Source organism: Alternaria arbusti, assembly GCF_024043155.1.
Source record: "Alternaria arbusti strain BMP 1465 chromosome Unknown scaffold_9, whole genome shotgun sequence".
Taxonomy (NCBI): Eukaryota; Fungi; Ascomycota; class Dothideomycetes; order Pleosporales; family Pleosporaceae; genus Alternaria; species Alternaria arbusti.
Window position 1 is genome coordinate 568,288 of NW_026249949.1, and position 23,153 is coordinate 591,440.

General features: G+C 53.1%; 6 protein-coding genes across 6 annotated transcripts; 4 read left to right on the forward strand and 2 right to left on the reverse strand.

Annotated features, from left to right (window-relative positions):
• Nucleotides 1-393: 393 nt before the first annotated feature.
• Nucleotides 394-2,512, forward strand: J4E86_007112 (uncharacterized protein; the record flags this gene model as incomplete). Its single annotated transcript, XM_051447634.1, has 4 exons — nucleotides 394-667; nucleotides 721-776; nucleotides 827-1,886; nucleotides 1,938-2,512. 4 exons carry the CDS (start codon nucleotides 394-396, stop codon nucleotides 2,510-2,512), a joined length of 1,965 nt encoding a protein of 654 aa, XP_051301232.1.
• A 200-nt stretch (nucleotides 2,513-2,712) lies between these two features.
• On the reverse strand, nucleotides 2,713-3,041 carry J4E86_007113 (uncharacterized protein; the record flags this gene model as incomplete). Its single annotated transcript, XM_051447635.1, has 2 exons — nucleotides 2,713-2,864; nucleotides 2,954-3,041. The coding sequence occupies 2 exons, from the start codon at nucleotides 3,039-3,041 to the stop codon at nucleotides 2,713-2,715; spliced, it is 240 nt and encodes a 79-aa protein (XP_051301233.1).
• A 2,090-nt stretch (nucleotides 3,042-5,131) lies between these two features.
• On the reverse strand, nucleotides 5,132-5,899 carry J4E86_007114 (uncharacterized protein; the record flags this gene model as incomplete). Its single annotated transcript, XM_051447636.1, has 1 exon — nucleotides 5,132-5,899. One exon carries the CDS (start codon nucleotides 5,897-5,899, stop codon nucleotides 5,132-5,134), a length of 768 nt encoding a protein of 255 aa, XP_051301234.1.
• Nucleotides 5,900-7,415: 1,516 nt separating this feature from the next.
• On the forward strand, nucleotides 7,416-9,359 carry J4E86_007115 (uncharacterized protein; the record flags this gene model as incomplete). Its single annotated transcript, XM_051447637.1, has 6 exons — nucleotides 7,416-7,645; nucleotides 7,694-7,882; nucleotides 7,942-8,223; nucleotides 8,282-8,972; nucleotides 9,032-9,238; nucleotides 9,300-9,359. The coding sequence occupies 6 exons, from the start codon at nucleotides 7,416-7,418 to the stop codon at nucleotides 9,357-9,359; spliced, it is 1,659 nt and encodes a 552-aa protein (XP_051301235.1).
• Nucleotides 9,360-17,831: 8,472 nt separating this feature from the next.
• On the forward strand, nucleotides 17,832-19,201 carry J4E86_007116 (uncharacterized protein; the record flags this gene model as incomplete). The annotated part of the gene is made up of 2 exons (XM_051447638.1): nucleotides 17,832-17,899; nucleotides 17,950-19,201. The coding sequence occupies 2 exons, from the start codon at nucleotides 17,832-17,834 to the stop codon at nucleotides 19,199-19,201; spliced, it is 1,320 nt and encodes a 439-aa protein (XP_051301236.1).
• Nucleotides 19,202-20,825: 1,624 nt separating this feature from the next.
• Nucleotides 20,826-22,206, forward strand: J4E86_007117 (uncharacterized protein; the record flags this gene model as incomplete). Its single annotated transcript, XM_051447639.1, has 2 exons — nucleotides 20,826-22,015; nucleotides 22,074-22,206. The coding sequence occupies 2 exons, from the start codon at nucleotides 20,826-20,828 to the stop codon at nucleotides 22,204-22,206; spliced, it is 1,323 nt and encodes a 440-aa protein (XP_051301237.1).
• Nucleotides 22,207-23,153: the final 947 nt, after the last annotated feature.

A 23,153-nucleotide genomic window follows, 5' to 3' on the forward strand; every position in this document is an offset into this window, starting at 1 on the left:
CAATAACAAAGTACCTAGATGCATTCGTGAGTCCTGTTGCAAGGGATCTGGAGTGGCCTGAGCTTCGTGTAGCACCGTTGTTGATGCGCGCCATTCCAGAGGTCCTTCCTGACCCCTCATACATGCCATGCGGCAGCGGTACGGCACCCGTCAGCCTCAAACTGCCCCTTGCAGATCCACTCACGACTTAGAAAGACGTCATCGTCATTGGTCCACGCGCCCTCGCCATGCAGCTCAGCCTGGACCCTGAAGCGCTAGCTGCGTTCGATGATGCACAGCAGCGTCGGGGCGTGCTCACCGCTCGAACACGCGACAAGAACGCCTTGGATACCATAATCCCCCGACGACTATCTCCCGCGTTGGAACACGTATGACATAGACTCCAACTTCATCATGGCACCTACAGACCACCCTTCAGCGGAAGAACTGCTCATATGCGAGCCAGAAGGCGGCGCGCCAAATGCCCCGCCAGACCTCCGTTTCTTACACTACAATGATGTCTACCACGTAGAAGCGGGGTCGAGAGAGCCCGTGGGCGGATACGCTCGATTTCAAACTCTCGTCAATTATTATAGAAACGACGAGAGATTCAAGGACCAACCAAAGCTCTTGACCTTTTTCTCTGGAGATGCGTTCAATCCAAGCATTGAGAGTAGTATCACAAAGGGTGAGTGAGCTGAATCACCCGAGGGTACGCAAGGAGACTGACGCTAATTCTAGGAAGCCACATGGTTCCTGTGCTGAACAACATTGGCACAGACGTCTCTTGCGTAGGAGTATGTACGTCGATGTTTACAAACGTCGAGTTTAACTAACGACAAAATAGAACCACGACCTTGACTTTGGTGTCAAGCAGTACCGCTACCTCACAGCCAAATGCAAGTTCCCATGGCTCCTCGCAAACGTACACGATCCAGCCCTCGGCGACGGCGTCCCACTCGGAAACGCGAAGAAGACGGTCATGCTCACAGCATCCAACGGCATCAAAGTCGGTGTTATTGGGCTCGCAGAACGAGAGTGGCTTGACACGATCAATGCGCTGCCGCCGGACATCATATACAAGAGCGCGTCCGAGACTGCGAAGGAACTTATACCTGGCCTGAAGGAGCAGGGCGCAGAGATCATCGTATGCGTGTCGCATCAGCGAGAGCCTAATGACAACAAGCTGGCAAAGCAATGCGGCGGCGGCTTGATTGACATCATCCTCGGCGGTCACGACCACTACTACTCGTACAGCCTGATCAACGGCACCCAAGTACTGCGTTCAGGCACCGACTTCAAACAACTGTCTCATGTCGAGGCATGGCGGAAGCCTGAAGGCAAAGGATGGGATTTCAAGATCATACGGCGAGACATTGTCAGCAGCATACCACAAGATCCCCAGGCAATGGAGCTGGTAGAAGAACAAACACGAGAGATCAGGAAGCGGTTAGACAAGCCGATCGGATACACCGCTGCACCACTCGACGCGCGTTTCACAACAGTGCGGACAAAGGAGTCGAATATCGGCAATTTCGTCTGCGATCTCATGCGCTACTACTACTCAGCAGAGTGCTGTATCATGGCCGCTGGAACAATCCGCGGCGACCAGATCTATCCTCCTGGCCTACTGAAGCTCAGAGATCTGGTCAACTGCTTCCCATTCGAAGACCCAGTCGTAGTACTAAAGGTCACCGGCAAGGCGATACGAGAAGCACTGGAGAACGGCGTCAGCAACTACCCAGCCCTCGAAGGAAGATTCCCACAAGTCTCCAACATCACCTTCGAAGCCGACTACTCCAAACCACCACATTCGAGAGTAACAAACGTGACAATCGGAGAAGAGCCTGTAGACGAGACGCGCGAGTACGTTCTTGCTACACGAGGCTACATGGGCCGCGGTAAAGGTACGTCAGATTCAATTAATACGGTTACAATGCTTACTGACTCCCTTCCAGATGGCTACACATCCCTCCTAATCGAAGAAGAAGGTGGCGTCGCCAAAGAAATCGTCTCGGAAGAAAACGGCGTCCTCATCTCTACCATCCTGCGCCAATACTTCATGTCCCTGAAAGTTCTCGGCAAATGGAAACGCTGGGGCAAGTCCATGAATTCGCGCTTCGCGTCTATCCAAACGAACTTGCAGAAACATGGCCATGCCTTCCATGACCCTTCTCCTACCTCGCCTACCCAGTCCCGTGGCAACAATCCCGTTGAGGACCTGGGTGAGAAAAATCAACGCGACGACAACACACACGACACTCTCGGAGAAGAGGATCCAGACCAAGATGAAGACGAAGATGATGGCCCGATGTACGATTCTAGAGTCCCGATACAGTTCACGGATAAGCAGACCGAGATGATAAGGCGTGTGATGCGGAAATGGTGGCGTGTTGCTGGTCTCAAGGGAAACCCTAAGCTATGCGACGAGCTAGATGGCGCGGAGTTCCAGGTCAACTGGACGAAAGCTATTGCGCCGAGACTGGAAGGTAGGATCAAGGAGATTGGGCCTGGGGTTAAGATTGAGGCGTGATGATGTTGTGTATCTAGACAGCTGTGATGGGAAAGATGTTCAGGGTATGGATGTCACTGCTACGGTATGAAGAGGGGAAATGTGTATGATGTCCATGATTCATGATTCATAAGCCCCCAGGCTGGGCTGAAATACAGCTCGAGAGCCTGCTTTAGTGCAAATTCCATATACTACACACTCTCATAGCCCATAAGTCTCTTCTACTCCTTCGCATACCCCTTGTATGTCCCGTAGTTTCCTCCCGCAGGCGCAGGAACATTCTTGTAATCACCGTAGGTTGCTGGCTTGGGGGCGGGGACGTTCTTGTAGTCGCCGTATCCGCCCACAGGTGCAGGCACGTTCTTATAGTCGCCTTGTTGCGGTATTAGTAGGACGGAGGGTAGGAAGGGACGGAGAGGGACGAGAGGAGGAGAGATCGATATAATGATGGGTATAGCATACCGTACGTGCTGTATTTACCCTGAGCAACTGCAGCTGGCGCGGCGAGGGCGCATGCTACGAGAGCGAGGATGGAGAGAACGGACTTCATGATTGATGTTTGGGGTCGGAGAGAGAAGATAGGTATTAATGAGTAAGAGGGAGAGGCTTGTATGGGTGGGCAGTAGGAATGGAGTCCTGCTGTAGATAGATATGTACAACGAGCACCATACTTATATATGTATGTAAATAGATCCTTTAATCGCTCACCTGAGGCTAGCTCTCACCTACTCGCATGCCTCCCCCGCGTGTCTTAGCTACATCGTGCGCTGGCCTCCCTCTTCCGTGGCGTGATTCCAGACTAGATCTCGTATGTGCGGCGGGCTGACTATTGAGCTTGATCCGGTCAAAGCCGTGAGTACGGGGGCGTCGTGAGGAGCGGGCGGGATGGCGCTGGGGAAAGAGTGGAGAGTAGTCAGGGTTTTGTTTGAGTGAAGCCGTTTACGGAAAAGCAAATGATTGTTTGTGGAGAGTTGAGAGCGACTTTAGCATCATACACTTGAGGTCGGTGTGGATGTCAGCTTTGGAACCTTAGTAGTGGACATTCGGTGTCGAAGAGATGTCACTGCAACCCCACATAGCCTCGACGCTTTGGAATCCGCATCTAGCATTGTAGATTACGCAAGACCCGATGTGGCGCTCGTGATGGTAGCTGGCATCGTGCTATTGATTCTGCTTGTCAACTCTAGTCCCGTATCTATTCTTGCGGTGGTGCATCGAGTTCGAAAGCCAGCTATCGAAAATACGGCACGCGCGCTGCAAGCTGCTCGAACGAAGTTTAGCGCAGATGATGACCATTATTTCCGACAAGGTATACGAGACAGGTCGTGGTGGTTGTGTGTCCCAGCTCAGCCCTAAAACGCCACCAGCGATCGTGAATGGAGGGGTGCATCGTGTGTCGTATTCAGCTTAGGCGGGGTAAGAGCTAGAAGCTGGGAGTGCGACTAACCACCATCCGCGATGTTTGGCTATGGCTGATCATCGCCTTTTCGATTTGGCATACCTCTTGCTTTTGCTTTCACCTTCAAACCCGTGTGCATAATTCCATCTCTTCTTCATTGCCGCCATGTCGAACGTCGAAACTGAGAAAGGACCAAGTTACGAACATGATCGAGAGAATGAAGACTGCGAGAGATTACTTCCAGATCATGAAGAAGCCTCGCTCGATTTGCGACCATTGCGACAAACATCGCGGCATTGGTCATGGCTAGCAATAGCTACCGCGTTCCTCGGCACAGCTATACTCTCTGCCTGCCTAGGAGCATGGATAGCTCAAAGGGAACGACTCGATGCAGATGCGTTTTGCATCAGGCACACCTCACAGTATTGTACGGTCGATGGAGCTGCTTATGAGGAATGTCTTGCTAATACTAGTCAGCTCCGATCATCAAGGATGTCGGAGTTACCTACAACCAGATCCAGTTCAACGGATCCTTGTTAGTATCAAACGCGTACCGACTGGATGCTGGACCTGAAGTAGATGCGGCGTGGAAAGAGTTGGGTGTTGACTGTAAGCTCTCCTGATGTACAGTGATTCCAGTATCTAACATCCATGACTAGACCATGCCGCGAGAGTACCAAACGAGGAGGCTGGAAAATCGGGTCTTGCCTCTGATCAAGTAAAAATCAAGGAGGAATACGGAGGCGGATATCCGGCACACGTGGAAGGCTTGCACCATCTGCATTGCTTGGTGGGTTTTGCGAATACTGTGTGAGGAAAGATGTTGACCATGTGTAGAACCTGTTGCGAAAGTCCCTTTCTTGGAACTTCGAGTACTACCAGAAGCAAGGGCTTGGTCCGTTCTCCAACGATGCAAACATTCTGAAGCACCACGTTAGTAAGTCAGCGTCCTTGCATACATCTGGAGATGTTACTCACATTTCTAGCTCATTGTCTCGACATCTTGCGGCAACAACTCATGTGTACAGTTGACAATGGCGTTCTGGGTCAAGTGTGGTATCAGCCTCCGGACAAGCCATTGCAAGCCTTTGTCGACTTCAATACGGTCCATACGTGTCGGAACTTTGATGCGATCAGGAATTGGGCAGAGAAGCACCAGCTGCCGGCAGCGGAAGACACGCCACCAGATTTTCTTCAATTACCAGAAAAGGGTGATCGGATATATCATGATGTTCCATAGACTACCAGAATGGATCGGAGTTATCGAGTGTCGCCCATTCATCTCCTCCGTCGCTCCAATCTCTCCAAACATCTTTGGCTACAAAATCGAGCTGACCGTGGCGAAGCCTGGCAAAATCCACGTCGAAAGGGTGCGGCTTGAATGTCCTGCCTTGGCTGCTGGCTCGGTTCATCAAATCGAGCTTGTACATGCGCACTATCCTCGCAGCAGCGCGGACAAATAGCTCTTTCTCCATGTCCTTTTCCCATATCTCTTCTGTGAGCATCATCACCATGTGCGAGATCTTGGGAAAGTGGCGAAGGACGTTGGATAGGCTACCGTCTCGAAATCCGTTCAGTATTACTTTTGTGACAGCAATTTTTTGCAACCGTTCGGGATCGCAGCCCGTCGCACGTCTGAAGTGAGCCAGTAGTCCTACTTCGGGCGAGTCGTCATAATGCTTCACGCGCTGCCCTTCCAGCTGTATCAATAGGATGTCGGTATCGAGACGGAAGTAGAATCCGCCACCACCGGTACCTGGAATGTCCGACGGCAGCTCCACGATGTGATCCGCTTTGATAGCCTGGTAACGAGCCTCTTCGCGCGACTCATGACATATGTTTACCACAGTCGGCGCAGGGCTAGGTGAGTACCGTGGGCAAAAATGCGTTTCGTCATGACTTTCTGCGTGTGGCTTCGTTTCCAGCGCAACCAGGCGAGGGGGCTCGTTGTGGTATGCAAGCGACCAAATCTGCAGGCGCAGTTCCTTGGGCAGCAATGATATGGACATGGCCGTCGGGTAGGAAGGTGGGTTTGAGATAGGAGGAAAGGACACGCTCGGACCTTCCCCATGCAGAGGATCACGTGCCGTCCATCCCAACGTTGGGTTGGCAGTCCGCCATTACGAGTCCTACCCACTTAGCTCCACTTGGCACGGATGCCTAACTTTATACCGATAACTATCCCATGTTCGGCAACACATCACACATAACGCGTGGTCAGCTCCGATGCCCATACCTCCGAGTTCCAAAATTCTGTGTCTCGAAGCTTCGCTGGGTGACCCATTCCAAAGTCCAGATCATCCGCGGGGAGCCATGGATATTGCAATCAGATCGTCAATGGCATGTTTGTTGTGATTGACATCGGACTTTTCGCGCGCATCGCGCAGAATGCCATCCATGGAGCCATCCAAATCATCGATTCGCATGGTGGTAAGCGTGGTAAGCCCAGGTGGCACAGCACGATAGCGAGTCATTGCCGAAGGCGAACAGCTTTTGCTGACATCGCATTAGTCCATTGGAAGCAAAGAGCGTCGTGGACAGCCTGGTGACCAAGGTGTTCGAAGGTCGGTGAAGAACTCCTGGAGCTTGGAGCAACCCGCCAACCCTTATTGTTAAGATCGTGAGCACGGTGCGCGTGTTGTGATACCGCCGAAGCTGGTAAATTGATGAGGCTCTGGGTGGGTTCGATGCGGGTATCCCACCGGAGCCCCCTGGAGTCCCACTGGAGAAATCACGACGGCGTCGTCTTCTGTGGATCTGTTGGACTCGCGACCCGCTATATGTGAAGTCACACTGACACCCGCGCGGATGCTTTGCCGGGCGCAGAGTCTAGTTTTGCTAGCATTGGCCTGATCGACGATGCTGAGACCGATCAACGGCTTGCCTCTCGAGCTCGGAAGAGGCTGAAAGATTTGAGGCTCCATGTGACGAGGCTGGGCGACTTTGCTGTCGTGTTGTTGGTCGTGGAGCTCTTCCCCTCCCCCGCTTTAAAGGCAAAACCACCCCTCTTCGAGCGTCATACCGCAGACACCGCATAGGAAAGGCACGCGCCCGGGTTCCGCTGCCGATTAAACACCGAAACCTTCGTTCTCCTACCATGCTCTCCTGGCGATTCTCTCTCTACCACCTCAATTTCAACTCATAAGCTTATACTCCCAAAATTCGGTGTTCTTTGTCGCGAGACCTCTTTCGCACCGCACCTTCGGAACAACGTCATCGGCAATTGCGCTTTGCTGCGGCACCGCACACTCACACGCAACCCAGCGCAATCCAGACATCCTTCAGCGCGGACACCGCAGAGAAGCGAGTCGGTTTTTAGACCTGATTGGCTTGATTAGAAATTTTTCCGTACCCTCGCAATACCCAGTACCGTTCTTGGTGCCGAATTTTGGGAAGCAACACGTCGCGACCAACAGCTGCACCCGTCGCACCTATTCCACAACCCCGACCGCGGACGGAAGACATCTTCCGTATAAGTACAACGGGTCGCATACACATTTGAAACCATCCAGTGCAACTTTCAGCATGGCGACACAAGATATTTCCGCCCACAACACTGAGCCACAGCCAGTCCCCAAGGGAGAAGAAGCTGGAGACGAATCGCAGGCGCATCTGGACGAGGGGAGATTGAGGCAGTTCTTCATTGGGTCCATAGACCAAGGAACCACGAGTACCCGCTTCATCATCTTTGACGGTCTCGGTGAGCCTGTAGCTCAACATCAGATTGAGTTCACCCAAAAATATCCTCAGTCAGGGTCAGTACTGCGCATGTCTCGTGACTTTGCATGGGTTAATTAGCGTAGATGGCATGAACACGACCCATGGGAAATAATCAACACCGTGGAGCAATGCATCGATAGGGCTACGAACATCTTCCTCGACAACGGACACGAAATCGAAGACATCAAGGCAGTCGGCATCACCAACCAGCGTGAAACAACAGTCGTTTGGGATACCAATAGTGGGCTGCCACTATGCAATGCGATCGCATGGTACGTACAGAATACACCCCAAAGACGAGCACACGGCGACTGACTTCAGGCGATTCTAGGCCAGATACCAGAACCAAGGGATTGGTCCGTGAACTGAAAGATCGCGAAGGCGCCGACGAGCTACTCCAGATGTGTGGACTTCCCCTGTCGACCTACCCGTCATCGGTCAAGCTCAGGTGGCTGCTAGACCACAACGACGACGTTCGCAAAGCATACGACGAGAACCGACTATCTTTCGGTACTATCGACTCTTGGATATTATACAACCTGAATGGTGGAAAAGAGGCCGGAATTCACGTGACGGATACTACCAATGCATCTAGAACCATGTTCATGAACCTGTAGGTCATCCTTTGCACGCTTCTGCTTAAGCGAAAAAGCCCGCTCATGCAACCCCAGGCACACCGTTCAGTACGATGACAAGCTCTTGGATTTCTTTGGTATCGACAAAAACAAAGTTAAGTTGCCAAAGATCGTGCCGTCTTCTTCACCAGACGCTTTCGGATTCCTGCGCACCGGTATACTGGAAGGCGTTCGCATCGCAGGGTGCTTAGGTGACCAATCGTCAGCTTTGGTCGGTCAACAGGGGTTTACGCCCGGCTCTGCCAAGAACACGTACGGTACTGGTTGCTTCCTGCTGTACAACGTGGGCGAAAAGCCGGTCATTTCGTCGCACGGACTTCTGGCAACGGTCGCATACGACTTTGGCGGAAAGCGGAAACCCGTGTATGCGCTTGAGGGCAGTATCGCGGTCGCAGGCAGTGGTGTCAAGTTCCTCATGAACAACATGGGCTTCATCACGCACTCGCACAAGATCAGTGACCTGGCAGCGTCTGTGGAAGACAACGGTGGATGTGTCTTTGTGACAGCCTTCAGTGGTCTGTTCGCTCCTTACTGGATTGACGATGCCAAGGGCACTATATTCGGTATCACCCAGTTCACTGAGCGGGGGCACATCGCTCGCGCGACTTTGGAAGCGACTTGCTTCCAGACCAGGGCCATTCTGGACGCCATGGAGCTTGACAGTGGCCACAAGCTCAACATGCTCGCAGTCGATGGCGGCATGAGTAACTCAAACCTTTGCATGCAGGTACGTGATCTTCCCTACATATGCCCGTATACGCGGCCTCCACTAACTGTTTTCGATAGACGCAAGCAAATATCATCGGCATTCCCGTCGACCGTCCCGCCATGCGCGAAACCACAGCCCTGGGCGCAGCCATCGCAGCTGGATTTGCGGTCGACGTATGGAAGGAGTTCGACGAATTGAAGGAGATTAACCAGAAAGACCGCATGGTCTTCAAGCCGAATGTCGACAAGGAGGTGGGCGAGAAGATGTTCAAGAAGTGGGGAAGGGTAAGCAGATTCCACGAACCAGAGCCAAGAGTGACAGTTGCTGACTTGAATTTCTTACTAGGCAGTCGAGATGTGCCGCGGCTGGCTAGATGCCGGGGAGGCCAATGGAGAGTTCTCATGATCAACACGTGCAATGGAGCCTTAGATATCCACAACTGGTGTGATGCTTTTCTCTGCATCGTCGCATGGACAATAATGAACTATTTCTAACGAAGACACCTGCGTTTACGCATCCCGGTGAATTGTATACACTCGGGCCGCTGCGTCTTCCAGTGCCGTCCGCTATCCGTCCCTTACACAGGGTTTATACCTTAGGTGGGCTGACAGTCTCCAATATATATAAGACTCAGTGCTATAGCCACACCACTGCTTTTGGCCTTACCGCCGGTTTGGCAACGCGGGGCAGTATCGGATCCACATATAGTCTCTGCCCAGTCAGTTCACCGTTCTGGTGGCATTGATGTTGATATCCATGTCTCACGTTCAGCCTGAATGTCCGTGGTTCTTGCCAATGAACGACGGATTGCGTGCCTACCAGGTGGAGATTTCGAGGAGGACCCAATAAAGCGTCGACAAGTTATAATACTCTGACAAAGGCTGTGGGTGTAAATGGCGTCTTATGCGGCCTAGGTTCTGCCCGGCTTCCGCGGGAGAGGCGCCTCGAGCCACAGGTTCCCCCTATCAATAGTGGCGTCGATAGTCAGGCTGCAGAGGCCAACGTACACTTGCCCACATGTATGGAATGTAGAGCTGTGCCACATGCTCATGGTACGAGAGACGTCCTATCGATTCTCCACTTTTCGATAGAAATCGTATGACGCGTTTGTATGCAGTCATGGTCTATCGTTACGAAGTTCGCTTCGTGGGTGATTCGGCTCGTCATAAGCTCGCGTCTGAAGTGTCGAGCGAATGTGAATGGACGGACTTATCCGATCAGCAACGAATAGTGTTGAGCATAGGCAAGACATGCACTCCAGGGGTCGCGATCCTGGTACGTTCTGCGGGCATTCACACTTTTGTCGCCGTATGAGACGACGTCCTGCATTGGTCTTGCGCAGGCGAAGCGGCAAAATCCCAACTTTTCCACGAGGTCGCCATATCCCGTTTTCGGTAGCCGCATTCTTGGTAGCCCAGTTCTTTGACCAAACATACCCCAACCGAACAGGGTTGTAGTTGGCCGCCTTGTTCGAGCCGATGCGCATTGTCTTTACCTATGTCATGCAGCAGTCCGACCCGTTATCGCAAGAACACCGCGTAAGAATGCCGTTCTACAAATGGACGTTACCAGGTTCCTGGTATACGTATATGTATATGCACACGTTGCTGAGGATCTCCGTGCGGATCGCAGTTGCTCCTCTTCGTCCACGCAGCTACGGCACAGCGCTCGGGCACGGTCCACCAATGCGAGAAGCCTACGGTCCATAGTGAAGCCCCATGGCTGTGCCGTACAAAGGTGTGAACCGTGCCGCTGCCATATAGCAGGCTCAAATGTAGGGTAGCATGAGTAAACAGTTGTGAACTTGAGGCGGACGTCCGGACTCAATGGCGTCATGCGGGCGAGACCCAACCCGACAACAGCACTGGGTTCATCAAACGCTCACAACACCACATCACGCCCAGAACTCAAACGCAAACCCATTCCCATTCCATCCTGCGAGCAACGCATTTTGCGCGTTTATGCTCGCGACGTCAGAAAGTGAGGCCAGCGACCAGGGACCCGCCGACAGCCACCAACGGTGCAGGTGGGATCATGTCGCGCAGCCGCGCTCACCGTACGCGGGACGGCATATGGTGATTGCGCAACACTCGACCTCCGGATGCTCTCGCGATATGGACTGGGGCCGGGGAAGCGGGAAAGTAAGCATAAAGGACACAAATCGGTGGAAACTCCGGTGCAGTACTGCCGAGAAAGGCACGCCCAGGATGAAACAGGCGCCACGATGCAGCGACCGCCTTATTCCAGCAGCGTGTAAACGTTAGCAATAACTAATATTTGGTATATCGTCGACCTGTCTCGCGACCTGCAGGAAGGGTAACCCTGGCCTCCGAAGCTTAGTGTCTGCCACAGTCAAGGATTTTCCAACGGCTGCACCACCCCACGCGCCACCTTAACGTGGAACCGTAGTCGCAGATCAAACTTGATCTGTGCACGTCTGATAACTTTGAACTTAGTGCACACTAACGACGAGGCGGATTGGCGCACTTCTAAATTCTATACCCCCTCAGCCACTCACGGGCTGCCATTGCCCGTCCGCTGGCTATTCTACCCTGAGAGCAAGACCGAGGATCTTGACGCGTGCAAGCATCTTGTTCAAATACGGCCAGCGGCCCTTGTAGTCCCTCTCGGCATCCGGGTTGGGCTGCCACTTACCTCCCTCAAGGTTCATGGAAGCGAGAGGACTTCAAACATGAAGGTCCCCACCCACGTCTATGATGTGCAAAGGGCTCGACCACTCTCGGGCTCCCGGGTCCGTTGAACATTCACGGCCACTACCATGATGCATGTCAACTGACGAACCAGGTTCTATGGACATGGGCTAACTTTGCATAGCTCTCACGGGTACCTGATTGCACTGACGTCTGTCTGCTCTGTCTGGCTTACTATAACATAACGGACCGTCGCGCTGCATGCTAATCCGGAGATTTCATCGAGCGTACCAACAAAATCGCTTGCTTGCCATCCATTATTGCTTGTGCTACCCTTTTGGAGCTTCTACTCGTCAATCACCTCTAACGCCTCGCGGCTGTCCTTTCCTACCATCATGTGCGACTACACCCAAGTTCAATACAAGTGCACTCACGTCCGCTACGTCGTCAAAGCCTGGTGTACCAAGTACCAACAAACGCATGTACGGTGTCCGGCCAATGTCACAGCAGTGTAGGTGTTCGTCCCAACTACCATATTCCTAAACTGATTGTCCGTCCAGAGAATACAGACTCAATGAGAACTGTGGTTCGTTGCCCCATCTCACGATGTCCGTTGTGAATACAACCCTAACACGACGCCAGGCGATTGCAGACGATGACACGAACCTGCCCCTCTCCATCATTTCCTATCATCACGGTTGCAATATAGCACGGCGTACACGGCGAACACGGCGGAAAGCTGCACAATACCCCATTTTGAATGTTTTCCTACCTTGTTGGATAGTCGAATGTATCATCACTGTCAATTTCAAAAGTCGTTTTCTCAGTACTCCGTCCAATACTGCTCCACCGACTATGGCACTTAACCGAAATTATACTCACCAATGTCCGGCGTTGGTCACCAGCCACGATGGCGGAGCTGCATCCATCTGCCGACAACCTTTCGCAAAAATACGATAGCCCAAGTCAACTTGACGTTTAAAAAAGGGTCCGGTTTCCAATCGAAGTTTATGTGATTTTGGCGGTACTGCGTTAGCCAAAGCAAATCGCAGGTGACACACAGGATCTTACCCGACGGCGACAACTCCGAAGCACGCAATCGGCCACCAAACCAGGCGCCAGTTACGTGGAACGTGAACAAAACACGGAACGCGCACCGGAGGAACATACCTTCAATACAGCATTCCGTCTGTTCCGACCTGCAAAACTATCCCAAGCATAAGGTAAGCTGAGCGCGTCGGCTCAATGTCGGTCGCCTCTCTATCTGTCTCAGTTTCGCAGCTTCAGAAACTCTCGAGCACCATCCCGGGCAGTGCCTGACTCCAAATTGCGTCGGGTTCGCTTTTCGCAGTCTCTCGCATTCATCACAAGTTAGACTGGAAAGATGTCGAGATATGGATCGGCCGAATATCCGCTTTTGGCTTTTTTAATACACGCTCCTAGCATCGTAGCGCCAGCTCGCTACCTGCAGCTACGCCGGACTTATGCAGGTTGCCAAATTGGTGTGGCTTACCACGTCCCTGGAGCGCGATAAAAGAGCTGGTAAGGCCAGTAAAATCCTTCTGCCCATTGTTCGGCCTGGCCAATCACGGAAATTGGTTCGCCAGAGGCACGGTCGGGTCGTGCCTTTGCAACCGCATGTCAAAAAGTCTTGAACTGGACGTCGCATCGCATAGCGACTTGACCTATGCACGATTCGATGAAGCTATGTATAGCTCGAAGGATGTGGCCATGATGTTGGTGACGTGGAGTCACGATCCTCCTTATCAGGCTGAGGCTTCGCTGGTATCAAGAGTCAGTCCTGCCCACTATTCATTCTTCCTCCACGAGTAGATCAGGGTCATCAGTCAATACGTTGGTTACGGCCTTGGAGTCGAGCAATGCGAGCCAACCACGTTACTCGACAACTCATTGCATCGGCAACTCCGCAGCTTGGAACACGACGAATATTGCCATTGACGCACGCATACAGTTACCCGGTTCGTATGTGTGGGGAGCTTGTTGGAATGTGGGAATGGCCAGCAGCATGACGCCACCTTGGTTTCATCGACACTCAAGATGAGGTTCTGTTCTCCGCCTTGACGCGGTTTGCGAAGTTCAACTCAATTGCGGGGCCTTTGCGACCACTGCAGGACTGCCGAGAGGATTCAAAGACCTCGTCCAGAACCAAGCGCAGTGGGCCAGGAGAGAGCATTGCCTACGGTCCACTCTGGAAATCTTCTGGAAGGCGAATCATGATTGTCTCAAGGCTTCACGGGAGGATGATGATCTGCGCTACTGACTCATCGTCCAACCGAATGATGGGCCAGGAGCAGTCCAGACGGCGTAGCATGTTGCTGTTGTTTTTCTACCAATTTCCCAAGCTCCACGGAATACGATAAGAAGTAATGCATATATTACCAGTTTGGTAGATACACACTGACGCAGTGGCGTGGAATTACTGATAGACTGCACCCTGACCCGCGTGAAGCTGCATCGTGAACCCCCAAAGAGGCACAGGCTTGACTCGCAACCGACGACAACTTCCCCACCACCCCGCCCGCCACAAACGACCTTGAAAACTCGTAAGACCACACTAAGGGAGGCGTAGTAAGTCCCTCAATTACTACTCCACTGCAATCCTCCTGGCGTCCTGATATCCAGCGGTTGCGGCTGCCAATCCCGTTCCAATCGCCCAACGGAACTTGAAACCAACAATTCAATGACAGGACTGGACGTCGCGACGAGGCAGCTTGTTGTTACTTCCGGTCACGACATGGCAATCTCAGAAGCCAGTGATATGTCTCTATCGTACCAATATCCCAACATTACCTTTGCGCGGTTTGTCACGGACTATTTCGGTGATATAAGCATACCCTTCCGCCGCCCCGCGTTCAGCAGGAACCTAATTCTGAGTTGACATGGGGCCGGGGCCCGGATGAGCTTGATTTGGGCACATCTAACGACGTTGGGACAATGGCTAGCTGCTGGCGGGCAATTACGCACCCGGCCATGGCAGCAATTGCGCGAAGGGCATGTGGGTCCTGCCCGGGCACGGGATGTGACTCGTAGCGATTCGCGTGGATAAACGTCCGGCTTCCAGGTGAGTTGAAATTGGCGAAGAGACGTGTTGCGACTGGATATAACAGTAATATGCTAACGTTGATGCAGGGTGCCACCAATGCTTGGAGTGGTACGATTCCCGCATGCATGCGCGGTCATGTTATCTGCAGCCGTCGTACCCTCGTCACAGTACAGTGCGCACCTCAGTGGGCACGGTCGACGACCAGCATTGCATCGCCATCAACACTAGGAGTGTCGTCAACCCACGGTAACACGTTGGTACATGCCACCTCCTGGTTGTGCTTACGACACACAGGCTAGTCTCTATAGGATCAGGAGCACACGGAGCGGATGAGATAATGTATTAGGTTCGTCGATCGCACCTGACTAAACGTCTTGGTTGGAAGCCCACCGCATCTCTCTACCGTCATATTCTTACCACGGCCTTTTTCTCCCTCGTCCTTTGCAGGAAACGCCGGAGTAATCCTCCTAGCCAACGGCGGATCGGAGGGTGGCTAGTCTTCCATGCCGGCACTTGCAACCTGCGCCGGTACTTCCGACCCATAACTCGTATCGACCTTCTGCAACGCGTAATGGTCTGTGACTGTCACGACGAGCCTGACAGGTGACACACAGTCGAGGAGGATCATGTTTCATGCCTGGTGCCTGAGCCCTGAGGATCCGCATTGGTGGCCTATCCGGCACGGCCCGGGCTGTCACCAGAAATCAATACCAGTGCGAGAGTCGCCTGTTCTTGCTTTTTCTCGCGTTGCATATACCTTGGGTTCAGCGGCCCGATCAGTGTATTGTGTAAACATCCACCGCTCTTTGTCACCTCTTGATCAGCACGAGCTGCATATCTCGGAGAGCTCGACAGAGTTGGAGCTCCGCCGCGGCGACTGGGATCCCATGCTTACGCAAGAGCAGAATCGCGGGTTGAAGCGGTGGGGGACGCAGCACCGCATGTTTTACCGCCATCGCAAACCTTCTTCCAAGAGAACTCCTCAAACGGAACATACCGCAAACGTTTTGGAGTAGATAAACGGATAACGTATACATCCTGCTCAGCCTCGGTCGGTCGGAGCGTTCACACCGAATGGCGAGCGCGGCCGTAACGGCGCGTGAGACTGTCCGCTCCCTACTAGGACAGCGGAGCCATCTCCGCCCCGCTACGGACACGGTACGGCACAAAGTCTGGCCTTTTTGACTAGCACGATCTGAGACGCAGCTAAAAGGCTACAGGTATGACGTGCATAACGACTGCAGAGCTAGTCGTGGATCGCCTTTCGGAGGTTTAGCATTGTTTCCACGCCCGTGGGCGCGCGCGGAGACAGCTCGCTATACAGAACAGACTCAACCTTGGAAAGTATATTCGGGGTCTAGATTTGGTCAAGATTGGCTTTGGTTCAGCAACACTTACATTGACCCCCAATCCGGCTCGTCGCTTCTGCTTCCACAATCTGATAACCGGCATAAACCGACGATATGCCTCGTTGGCGCGTCGAGACGGCGGGCCTTACTCGGCCATATACTTTCAACCTCCGCTTCACCATCCGGTTGGTAACGCACAATGTTCTGTATAACCTCGCAGTCCCTGCCCCAATAGTTCGAACAAACGCGATCAGCATTGGCATGATTTGTCAGTAACACTGATACGGGTTTTGGAACTGGTGATCACCAATCTCGTCAGCCCTGTTCTGGGTTGGGCCGCCGCTGCAAAGAAAGCAATGTATGAGGTTCATACCTAACCTGACGATGTCAACCGCGTGGTCTTACCGCAAACAGGCCCCACATCCCCTCCCTGTGAGTGTAGCAAGGACAACCCAACTACGGACGAATCTCAAGCGTCGGTTGGACCCTCGGCGGAAGCATATGTACGAAAGACTGTCGTGCTGTGAGGCGGCGGGTGATCACGTCTGTGCCGTATCTCGGCGTTTTCACCGATAGTCGCTTCGCTCAGGGCGCGGCGTTGATGGCGGTAAGGCTGACTGACTTACAGGGTTTGGGTTCATGTGAACAATCACCTACAAGGCAATGCATATCCGCGACATTCCGCCAGGACCCTGCTGCGCGCCGCCAAGGCTACCGAGATGCACGCGCAAACATCCTTGCCGGATATGTTGATCTGGGGCAGCAGCATGGGGGGTTTACAAAGCTGACGACAACAGTCTTGTCTACGTATGCATCCCTTGCTCCAGCATACGCACGCCGTCTTGGCTTCCTCAGACTCGTGTCTGGGGTCACACTCATGATTAGCGGACGGTTTCTCTGATATCCGAATAAGTGTATGACACAAACTGTCTGTCATACCCTTCGTATGCGCGTAAGTCCATGTCGTGGATCCCTTGGTTTACACATGGTACATCCTGGCATACTGGACTTTGCGCATCAACTGCGCTACTGCTACCACACTACATGGAGTGTGGTATCGAGACGAGGAACGAAAGCGAGATAATGCAATGTTGAACCCACATTGGCAATAGAGTTTGAAGAAGTTTATCTCAAGTGCAAAAACGTTGGGTTATTTGCGTCTGCCGTGTGGGACTTGGTTGTTTGGTGGTTTGCTTTGTCTCGTGACGAGGTCAATGTGGGGGATGGGGCGCCGTGTAAAGTCGTAAACTTTGTTTGCTGGAGAGCCACAGGCGGTGGCTCAAGGTGATATCAGCCGGTCGACTATTGACTGCTACAACTATGGATGAGAATTTTTGAGGAGGCTAGAGGGGGGAGTTCTTTTCCGTAGAAAGACGCAGTTGTTACTCGGTTCTTCAAACTGCTTTAGTAGCATACTAGGTTTCAGTGGTGCGGTGTGGTTGTTATCTGTGTATTGAAAGGCAACTCAAAACTGATATGTGCACCAGAGAAGATCTTAGGACCTAGTGTACGATAGAGTCAGTCCATGTTAGACTATCCATACAAATGATCACCATCATTGCGCTTTCATTATGATACCACGTTTCACGTCACACTTGCATTCTGTCCAAACTTGCAGTTGCTACATAGCAACCATACTTCCGTGTTGAATAGTCATACAGAAATTTGTCTAGAGGCTCAAAACATGCATACGTGAATGATCCAACCAAAAGTCGTGTTCAAGATTGATGTAGGTCGTGATTGGTCAAAGCGCGCCTTCTGCCGTAGCGAATTCAGGAACAGGCATCGCTCATCCTCCATCACGTCAGCCAATATGTCGCGTCTCGAAGACATTCCCACACCCGACAATGGCTTCTATGTCCTCGTCACGGGCGCAAACAGGTTGGAACATCTACTCTTCTTTCGTGTATGGCTAATTGACTCGTGTATAGCGGCCTGGGGCTGGGTATCGGAACCCGCCTGATCGACGAATTCCTACAGACGCGCCCCCAGAACGAATCCCTCGTCCTCATCATCACGACACGCGACCAACGGAAAGGCGACGCGACGATCGAGACGCTACAACAGCATCTGCGCAAGGTCATACGCAGCCATGAGCAAAAGCTACCGGGTATTGCGCAGGTGCTGCAGAATCGCGTGTATTTCCGGCAGGAGCGACTGGACCTGCTGAGTCTGGTCTCGGTACAGAAGCTGAGCAAGAAACTCCGGGAAACAACACCGAAGCTCGATGCAGTCATCTGTAATGCTGGCATAGGCGGGTGGACGGGTATTGACTGGCCGCGCGCCGTCTGGTCGGTCTGCACAAAGTGGTTGCAGGCCACCACCTGGCCGACGTACAAGATCTCTGGTCGCGAATGGCTTGCAAAGGAACAAATACCTGCGGACAAGAAGAAGGAAAAGGAGCCTCCTTTAGGCGAGGTCTTCTGCGCCAATGTCTTTGGGCATTATCTGCTGGGACACTATCTCGCACCCTTACTGGCGAAACATCCCAGGAACGAGGGCACAAGGGGCAGGATGATTTGGGTCAGCAGCTTGGAGGCGTACGAGCACGTATTCGACACAGAAGACATACAAGGCATCACCTCGCATATGCCATATGAGGCCACGAAGAGGCTGACAGACGTCCTGGCCATCACCTCTAGATTACCTTCAACCACGGAGCCTGTCGACCAGTACCTCGAGCACGCCCAAGATACGGAAAAGACCACGAAGCCACGGCTCTACGTTACACATCCTGGCATCTGCGCCACTTCGATCGTTCCCCTTCCCCTCATCCTCCAATGGGCCATGGTTGCGGCCTTCTATATAGCGCGCCTTCTCGGCAGCGATTGGCATACCATTTCGGTCGACAAGGGCGCGACTGCCATGGTTTGGCTGGCGCTTGCAAGTCAAAGCACATTGGACAACATGGAGGCAAAGGAAGGCGTAGGAAAGTGGGGAAGCGCGGCGGATGTTTGGGGTCAGGAGCGTGTAGATCGCACTGAGGTGGCAGGATGGGGATGGGGAGGCAAGCTGGGAGAGTACAAGAGGAAGGGGAGGGATCCATACGCCAAAGACCTGACCAAGGAGAGCCAAGAGCGCTTCACAGACACTGGGAGGAAGTGCTGGGAGGAGATGGAGAGGTTGCGCGTCGAGTGGGAGGACCGACTGCGACAGGCTGGCATGGCAGTGGAGATGGAATGATCACCGTCCCCCGCTCCCCACATGCAAGAGGCCACACACTATTTGTATATCTTTAATATTTCACGATAGACATAAACTTTCTCTCTTGCGCCCCACATGCAGAGCAGCGGGGCACAGGGTTCGGCCAAGCAATTTACTCAGCAATTCACCGTCTACTTGCGACGTGACAAAACCACCAAGAAGGCAGCTAGCAAGCAAAAAAATGCCGGAATGACAGTGTTGGCACCGACATTATGCCGGGCGATCGCTCGTCGGAGGGGAGCCCGAATGCTTGGGCAACATGAAGGTTGAGGCCTGAGCTTGACAGCTGAAGTATGCAGGTTGACGGCCACACAGCAGGGACAAGGCCGGGTCGATAGAGATCTTGGATGGATGACTGAAATCGTGGTAGACTACGTCAACTCGGTCGCAGATCTGGGAGGAAAAGAAAGTAAATGATGAAAGCTGGGAGACCACGGAGACCTGGACATAACAGTGTGCCTCATCACAAATCACCTCGGCGACGACCGACGAACGACAGGACTGACCTGCGTTGGAGGCAGCGCTACTGGGCATAGTCTGGATGGTCGGGGAGCGCGCCACACTGCGCCGCACTCGGGTTCGCAGGCGCTTTCGCACTGTGGTGTTTCTTTTCGTAGATGCTGAATTTATCGTAGGTAGGTAAGCAGAGCACGCCTCGAAACCATTTTCACATCCCCCGCAATCGCAATGTCTCGTTCGTAATGTTTCTTGTGACGACATGCGTCGCTCATGCAGCAATCCCAGGAACCGCACTCGTCAAGTCGGCCAGGCAAGGGGCTCAACCAGGTTCATCCCCACTCATCTCCCAAAAGCACGAATAGGAAGTGTTGACGCGACGTGCAATCCGCTGTGCTGGGTCGCGCCGGCCAAGGGCTCCCGTCGTGCCCCTTCTCACTTGCCCTATCTCGGTCAAGTCTTCCCTTCTGGCCCTCCCTCCCCCATCCACTGAGAGTTGCTGCCCGACGCGACTCTTCGCTATCCCTGAGACAATTCGTCATTTTCGAGTCCTCTTCACGCGCACAAGTCTCTCTAATACTACCGCCTCTTCACTTCCTTCACTCAATTCCGCCAGTGAATGCGCCTGCCGTGAAGTCACGATCGAAGCCATCTACGCGATCCCAGCAACGTGCACTCGACTACTGTCACCGCTCATTTTCTTTTACCACGACAACCCAGGACGCCAACAGTTGCGCAATACGTCGACGGTAGCATTGTCCCTGCCATAGCGCGAATGGACCCCAAGAACGACCCGCTTTCGAGCGACTATCCACCTGTCTTCGCACGCGACGCGACCGTTCAAGCGCCGTTGCTATCAACAATCCTCGCATAGGCGCAAACCTCACCTTCGATTCGTATACCCTACGTAATACCTCGCCCTACACCTACCCAGCCGACTGCACGATATCGCCCGTCTTGGCCGCGTGACGATTGCTACAACTGGAGGCGCATACATTGTTCGCGCACAGGACTTGGACTATACAATTGCATTGTCGGAGACCACCTTTTTCTCGCGAACAAAGAGCTGTTTCTGCTGGCTGGAGAACACTGCAAGTCTACCTATAATACTGTCGGTCGCAGTTGTTCACCGGAACTCCACACCGACATGTCGAACACCTCTTCCTCACATGGTTCCTCGCGTGGGATAGACTTTAGGCCGTCTACCCCCGACCAGACCCGACCTACGCTTTCTCGATCGAACTCCCTGGCGCCGAAATCGGAATACCTACGGCATGCGCTCCAAGCACGGAGAGCACAGGGTACGCCTACTCCTTCACCTCAGGATATCAAAGTGCCACCACCGCTAGCGCAGAAGCCTCCGGAGATATGCACGCCTAAGACTTCGCCTGATATCTTTGATCAATTCGCCCTCACAGAAGAACAAATGACCCCGGTTTCGCCCATCCGACGACGTCGGCCTAGCGATGCTCGTCCACCGCAGTCCAGGACGAGTCGAGAACTCACAGACGAGATCGACAAGTTGAAGCAGACGCTCATGACTGCCAACATGCGAGTGGAGCTGCTGAGGAAGGACAACAAGGTGCTGCAGCATGATTTGACTGCCGCCAAAGAACAAATCGAACGACTTGAGCCTCTAGAGGACCAGAACTACGAGCTAAATGCGGAGAATAAGCAACTTCGGCTCAAAATAGAAAAGATGGATGAAGAGATGTCGAAGCTGCGAGAAATCAACGAGGAGCATCGGAAGACCAACATGGAGCTCACCGCTATAGCAAGCGAGAGCGCGGCACACTGGACAGATCACGAGCTCGCCATCGAAGAAGCTGCCGAGCACATCATCAAGATGGAGGAAGAGAAGGAGTTGCTTTCGGAAGAAGTCAAGCAACTCAAACAGCGAGTCATGGCTATAGAAAGCCATTCCCCTGCTAGCACGCTCGTCAACAGCCCGGGCAAGTTTCCACTTCGCGTCTTCAGTGTGGACGAGTCGCGGCCCTCTACTTCGCACTTCGATTCGGATTACTACAGCCAGCCTGAATCGCCGCAAGCCAAGCATAGCAGTGCGTCCATCAGGTCGTTTACGCCTTCAGAACGGTCGAAGAAGTTCCTTGATCTGAAGGAAGAGCGACGACGGTCTGCTCGTGATCTGAGTGAGCGCATGTCTGCAGTATCCATGAAGGCACTACGCGATGCGTCTCTCTCTCCAACGCCAGAAGAAGTTCCCGCAGTTCCTACGACCCACCAGCAACAGGTTCCTTCCATTGTAGCGGATGATAGGTCTGCCACTCCCTCCAGACGCCGTGAGCACGTTCGCCAAATCGACCAGCCACGTCCGCTGTCTTTGATGGACGCAGCAGAAATTTCCCCACCACGAGCACACACCGTTGCCCCTCAGGCTCCTGACCGCCAACCAGACGGTCTACGAGGATTATACCGCCCGCGCAAACCCTCAAACCGAGCATCAACCGACCAACGCCCATCCTCAAGCTACATCCCTAGTACCACAAACACCCCCGGCAGTTCCCTAGGCCGCCACCACTCCACCCGAGAGGCCTCCCCTCACGTGCCCCCACGCAGCAGCAGCAGACACCGAACCACAGATCGTTCAACCGAGTCACCCCAATGCACCTCACCACGCCACCGCTCCTCCTCCATCGGCGCGCGAACCCCCCAAACAAACCGACATTCCATGGCATCAGGGTGGGAATCCACCACCCCACCCCCCTCCTACTCCCCTTACTCCCCTGCCTCCAATGCGTCCACCCTCGATCTAACCAGCTCGTTAGATCCCCGTCGAGCCAAGGACCAATGGTGGCGCAGCCTCGATCGTTTAACTCACTCTCAAGTCATGGTTCAGGAGATTCAAGCACAGGGTATACAGATGCCACGTGGTTATGACGCCGGGCCAAATCCTCCTGCTGTTGTTGCTCCTCCTAACAGCCAGCGGACGAGGAGTAGTAGTACAACGGGTCAGCATCGCAGCCGTAGACCTACGCCTACGCCTTCGAGTGCGCTGAATAGTCATCCTGTGGTGTCTGCGGAGAAGGATCTTCTGTTTAATGCAAAGGAGAGTACGGAGGATTTTATGAGTAAGATGAGGGGGGGTAAGGGGTCGAGGGATTCGGTGTTTTCTTTACGGTAGTTTTCTTGGGTTTTTTAATGATTGTACGGCCGTATTTTTGTGGGTTTTGATAACGGCGTTTGAGAAGGAAGATAGTTTACTCCGCGAGGAGGTCATTCCATAGCGTGGGAGGGGTATATTTGAGATTGCGGCTTTGTTTCGCGTCTACATCCTCTTTGTCCCGAGGACACACTAGAGAAGGCATCTGTATCATTAGTCGAGTATATCGACATCACATCGTATAATAACATCACCCATCCTCATATCTCTTCCATAACACATAAGTGAAGTAAACCATGATTCCCATATCCAAAAGATACTCGCACCAAACAAAGCCATCCACACAACATTCCC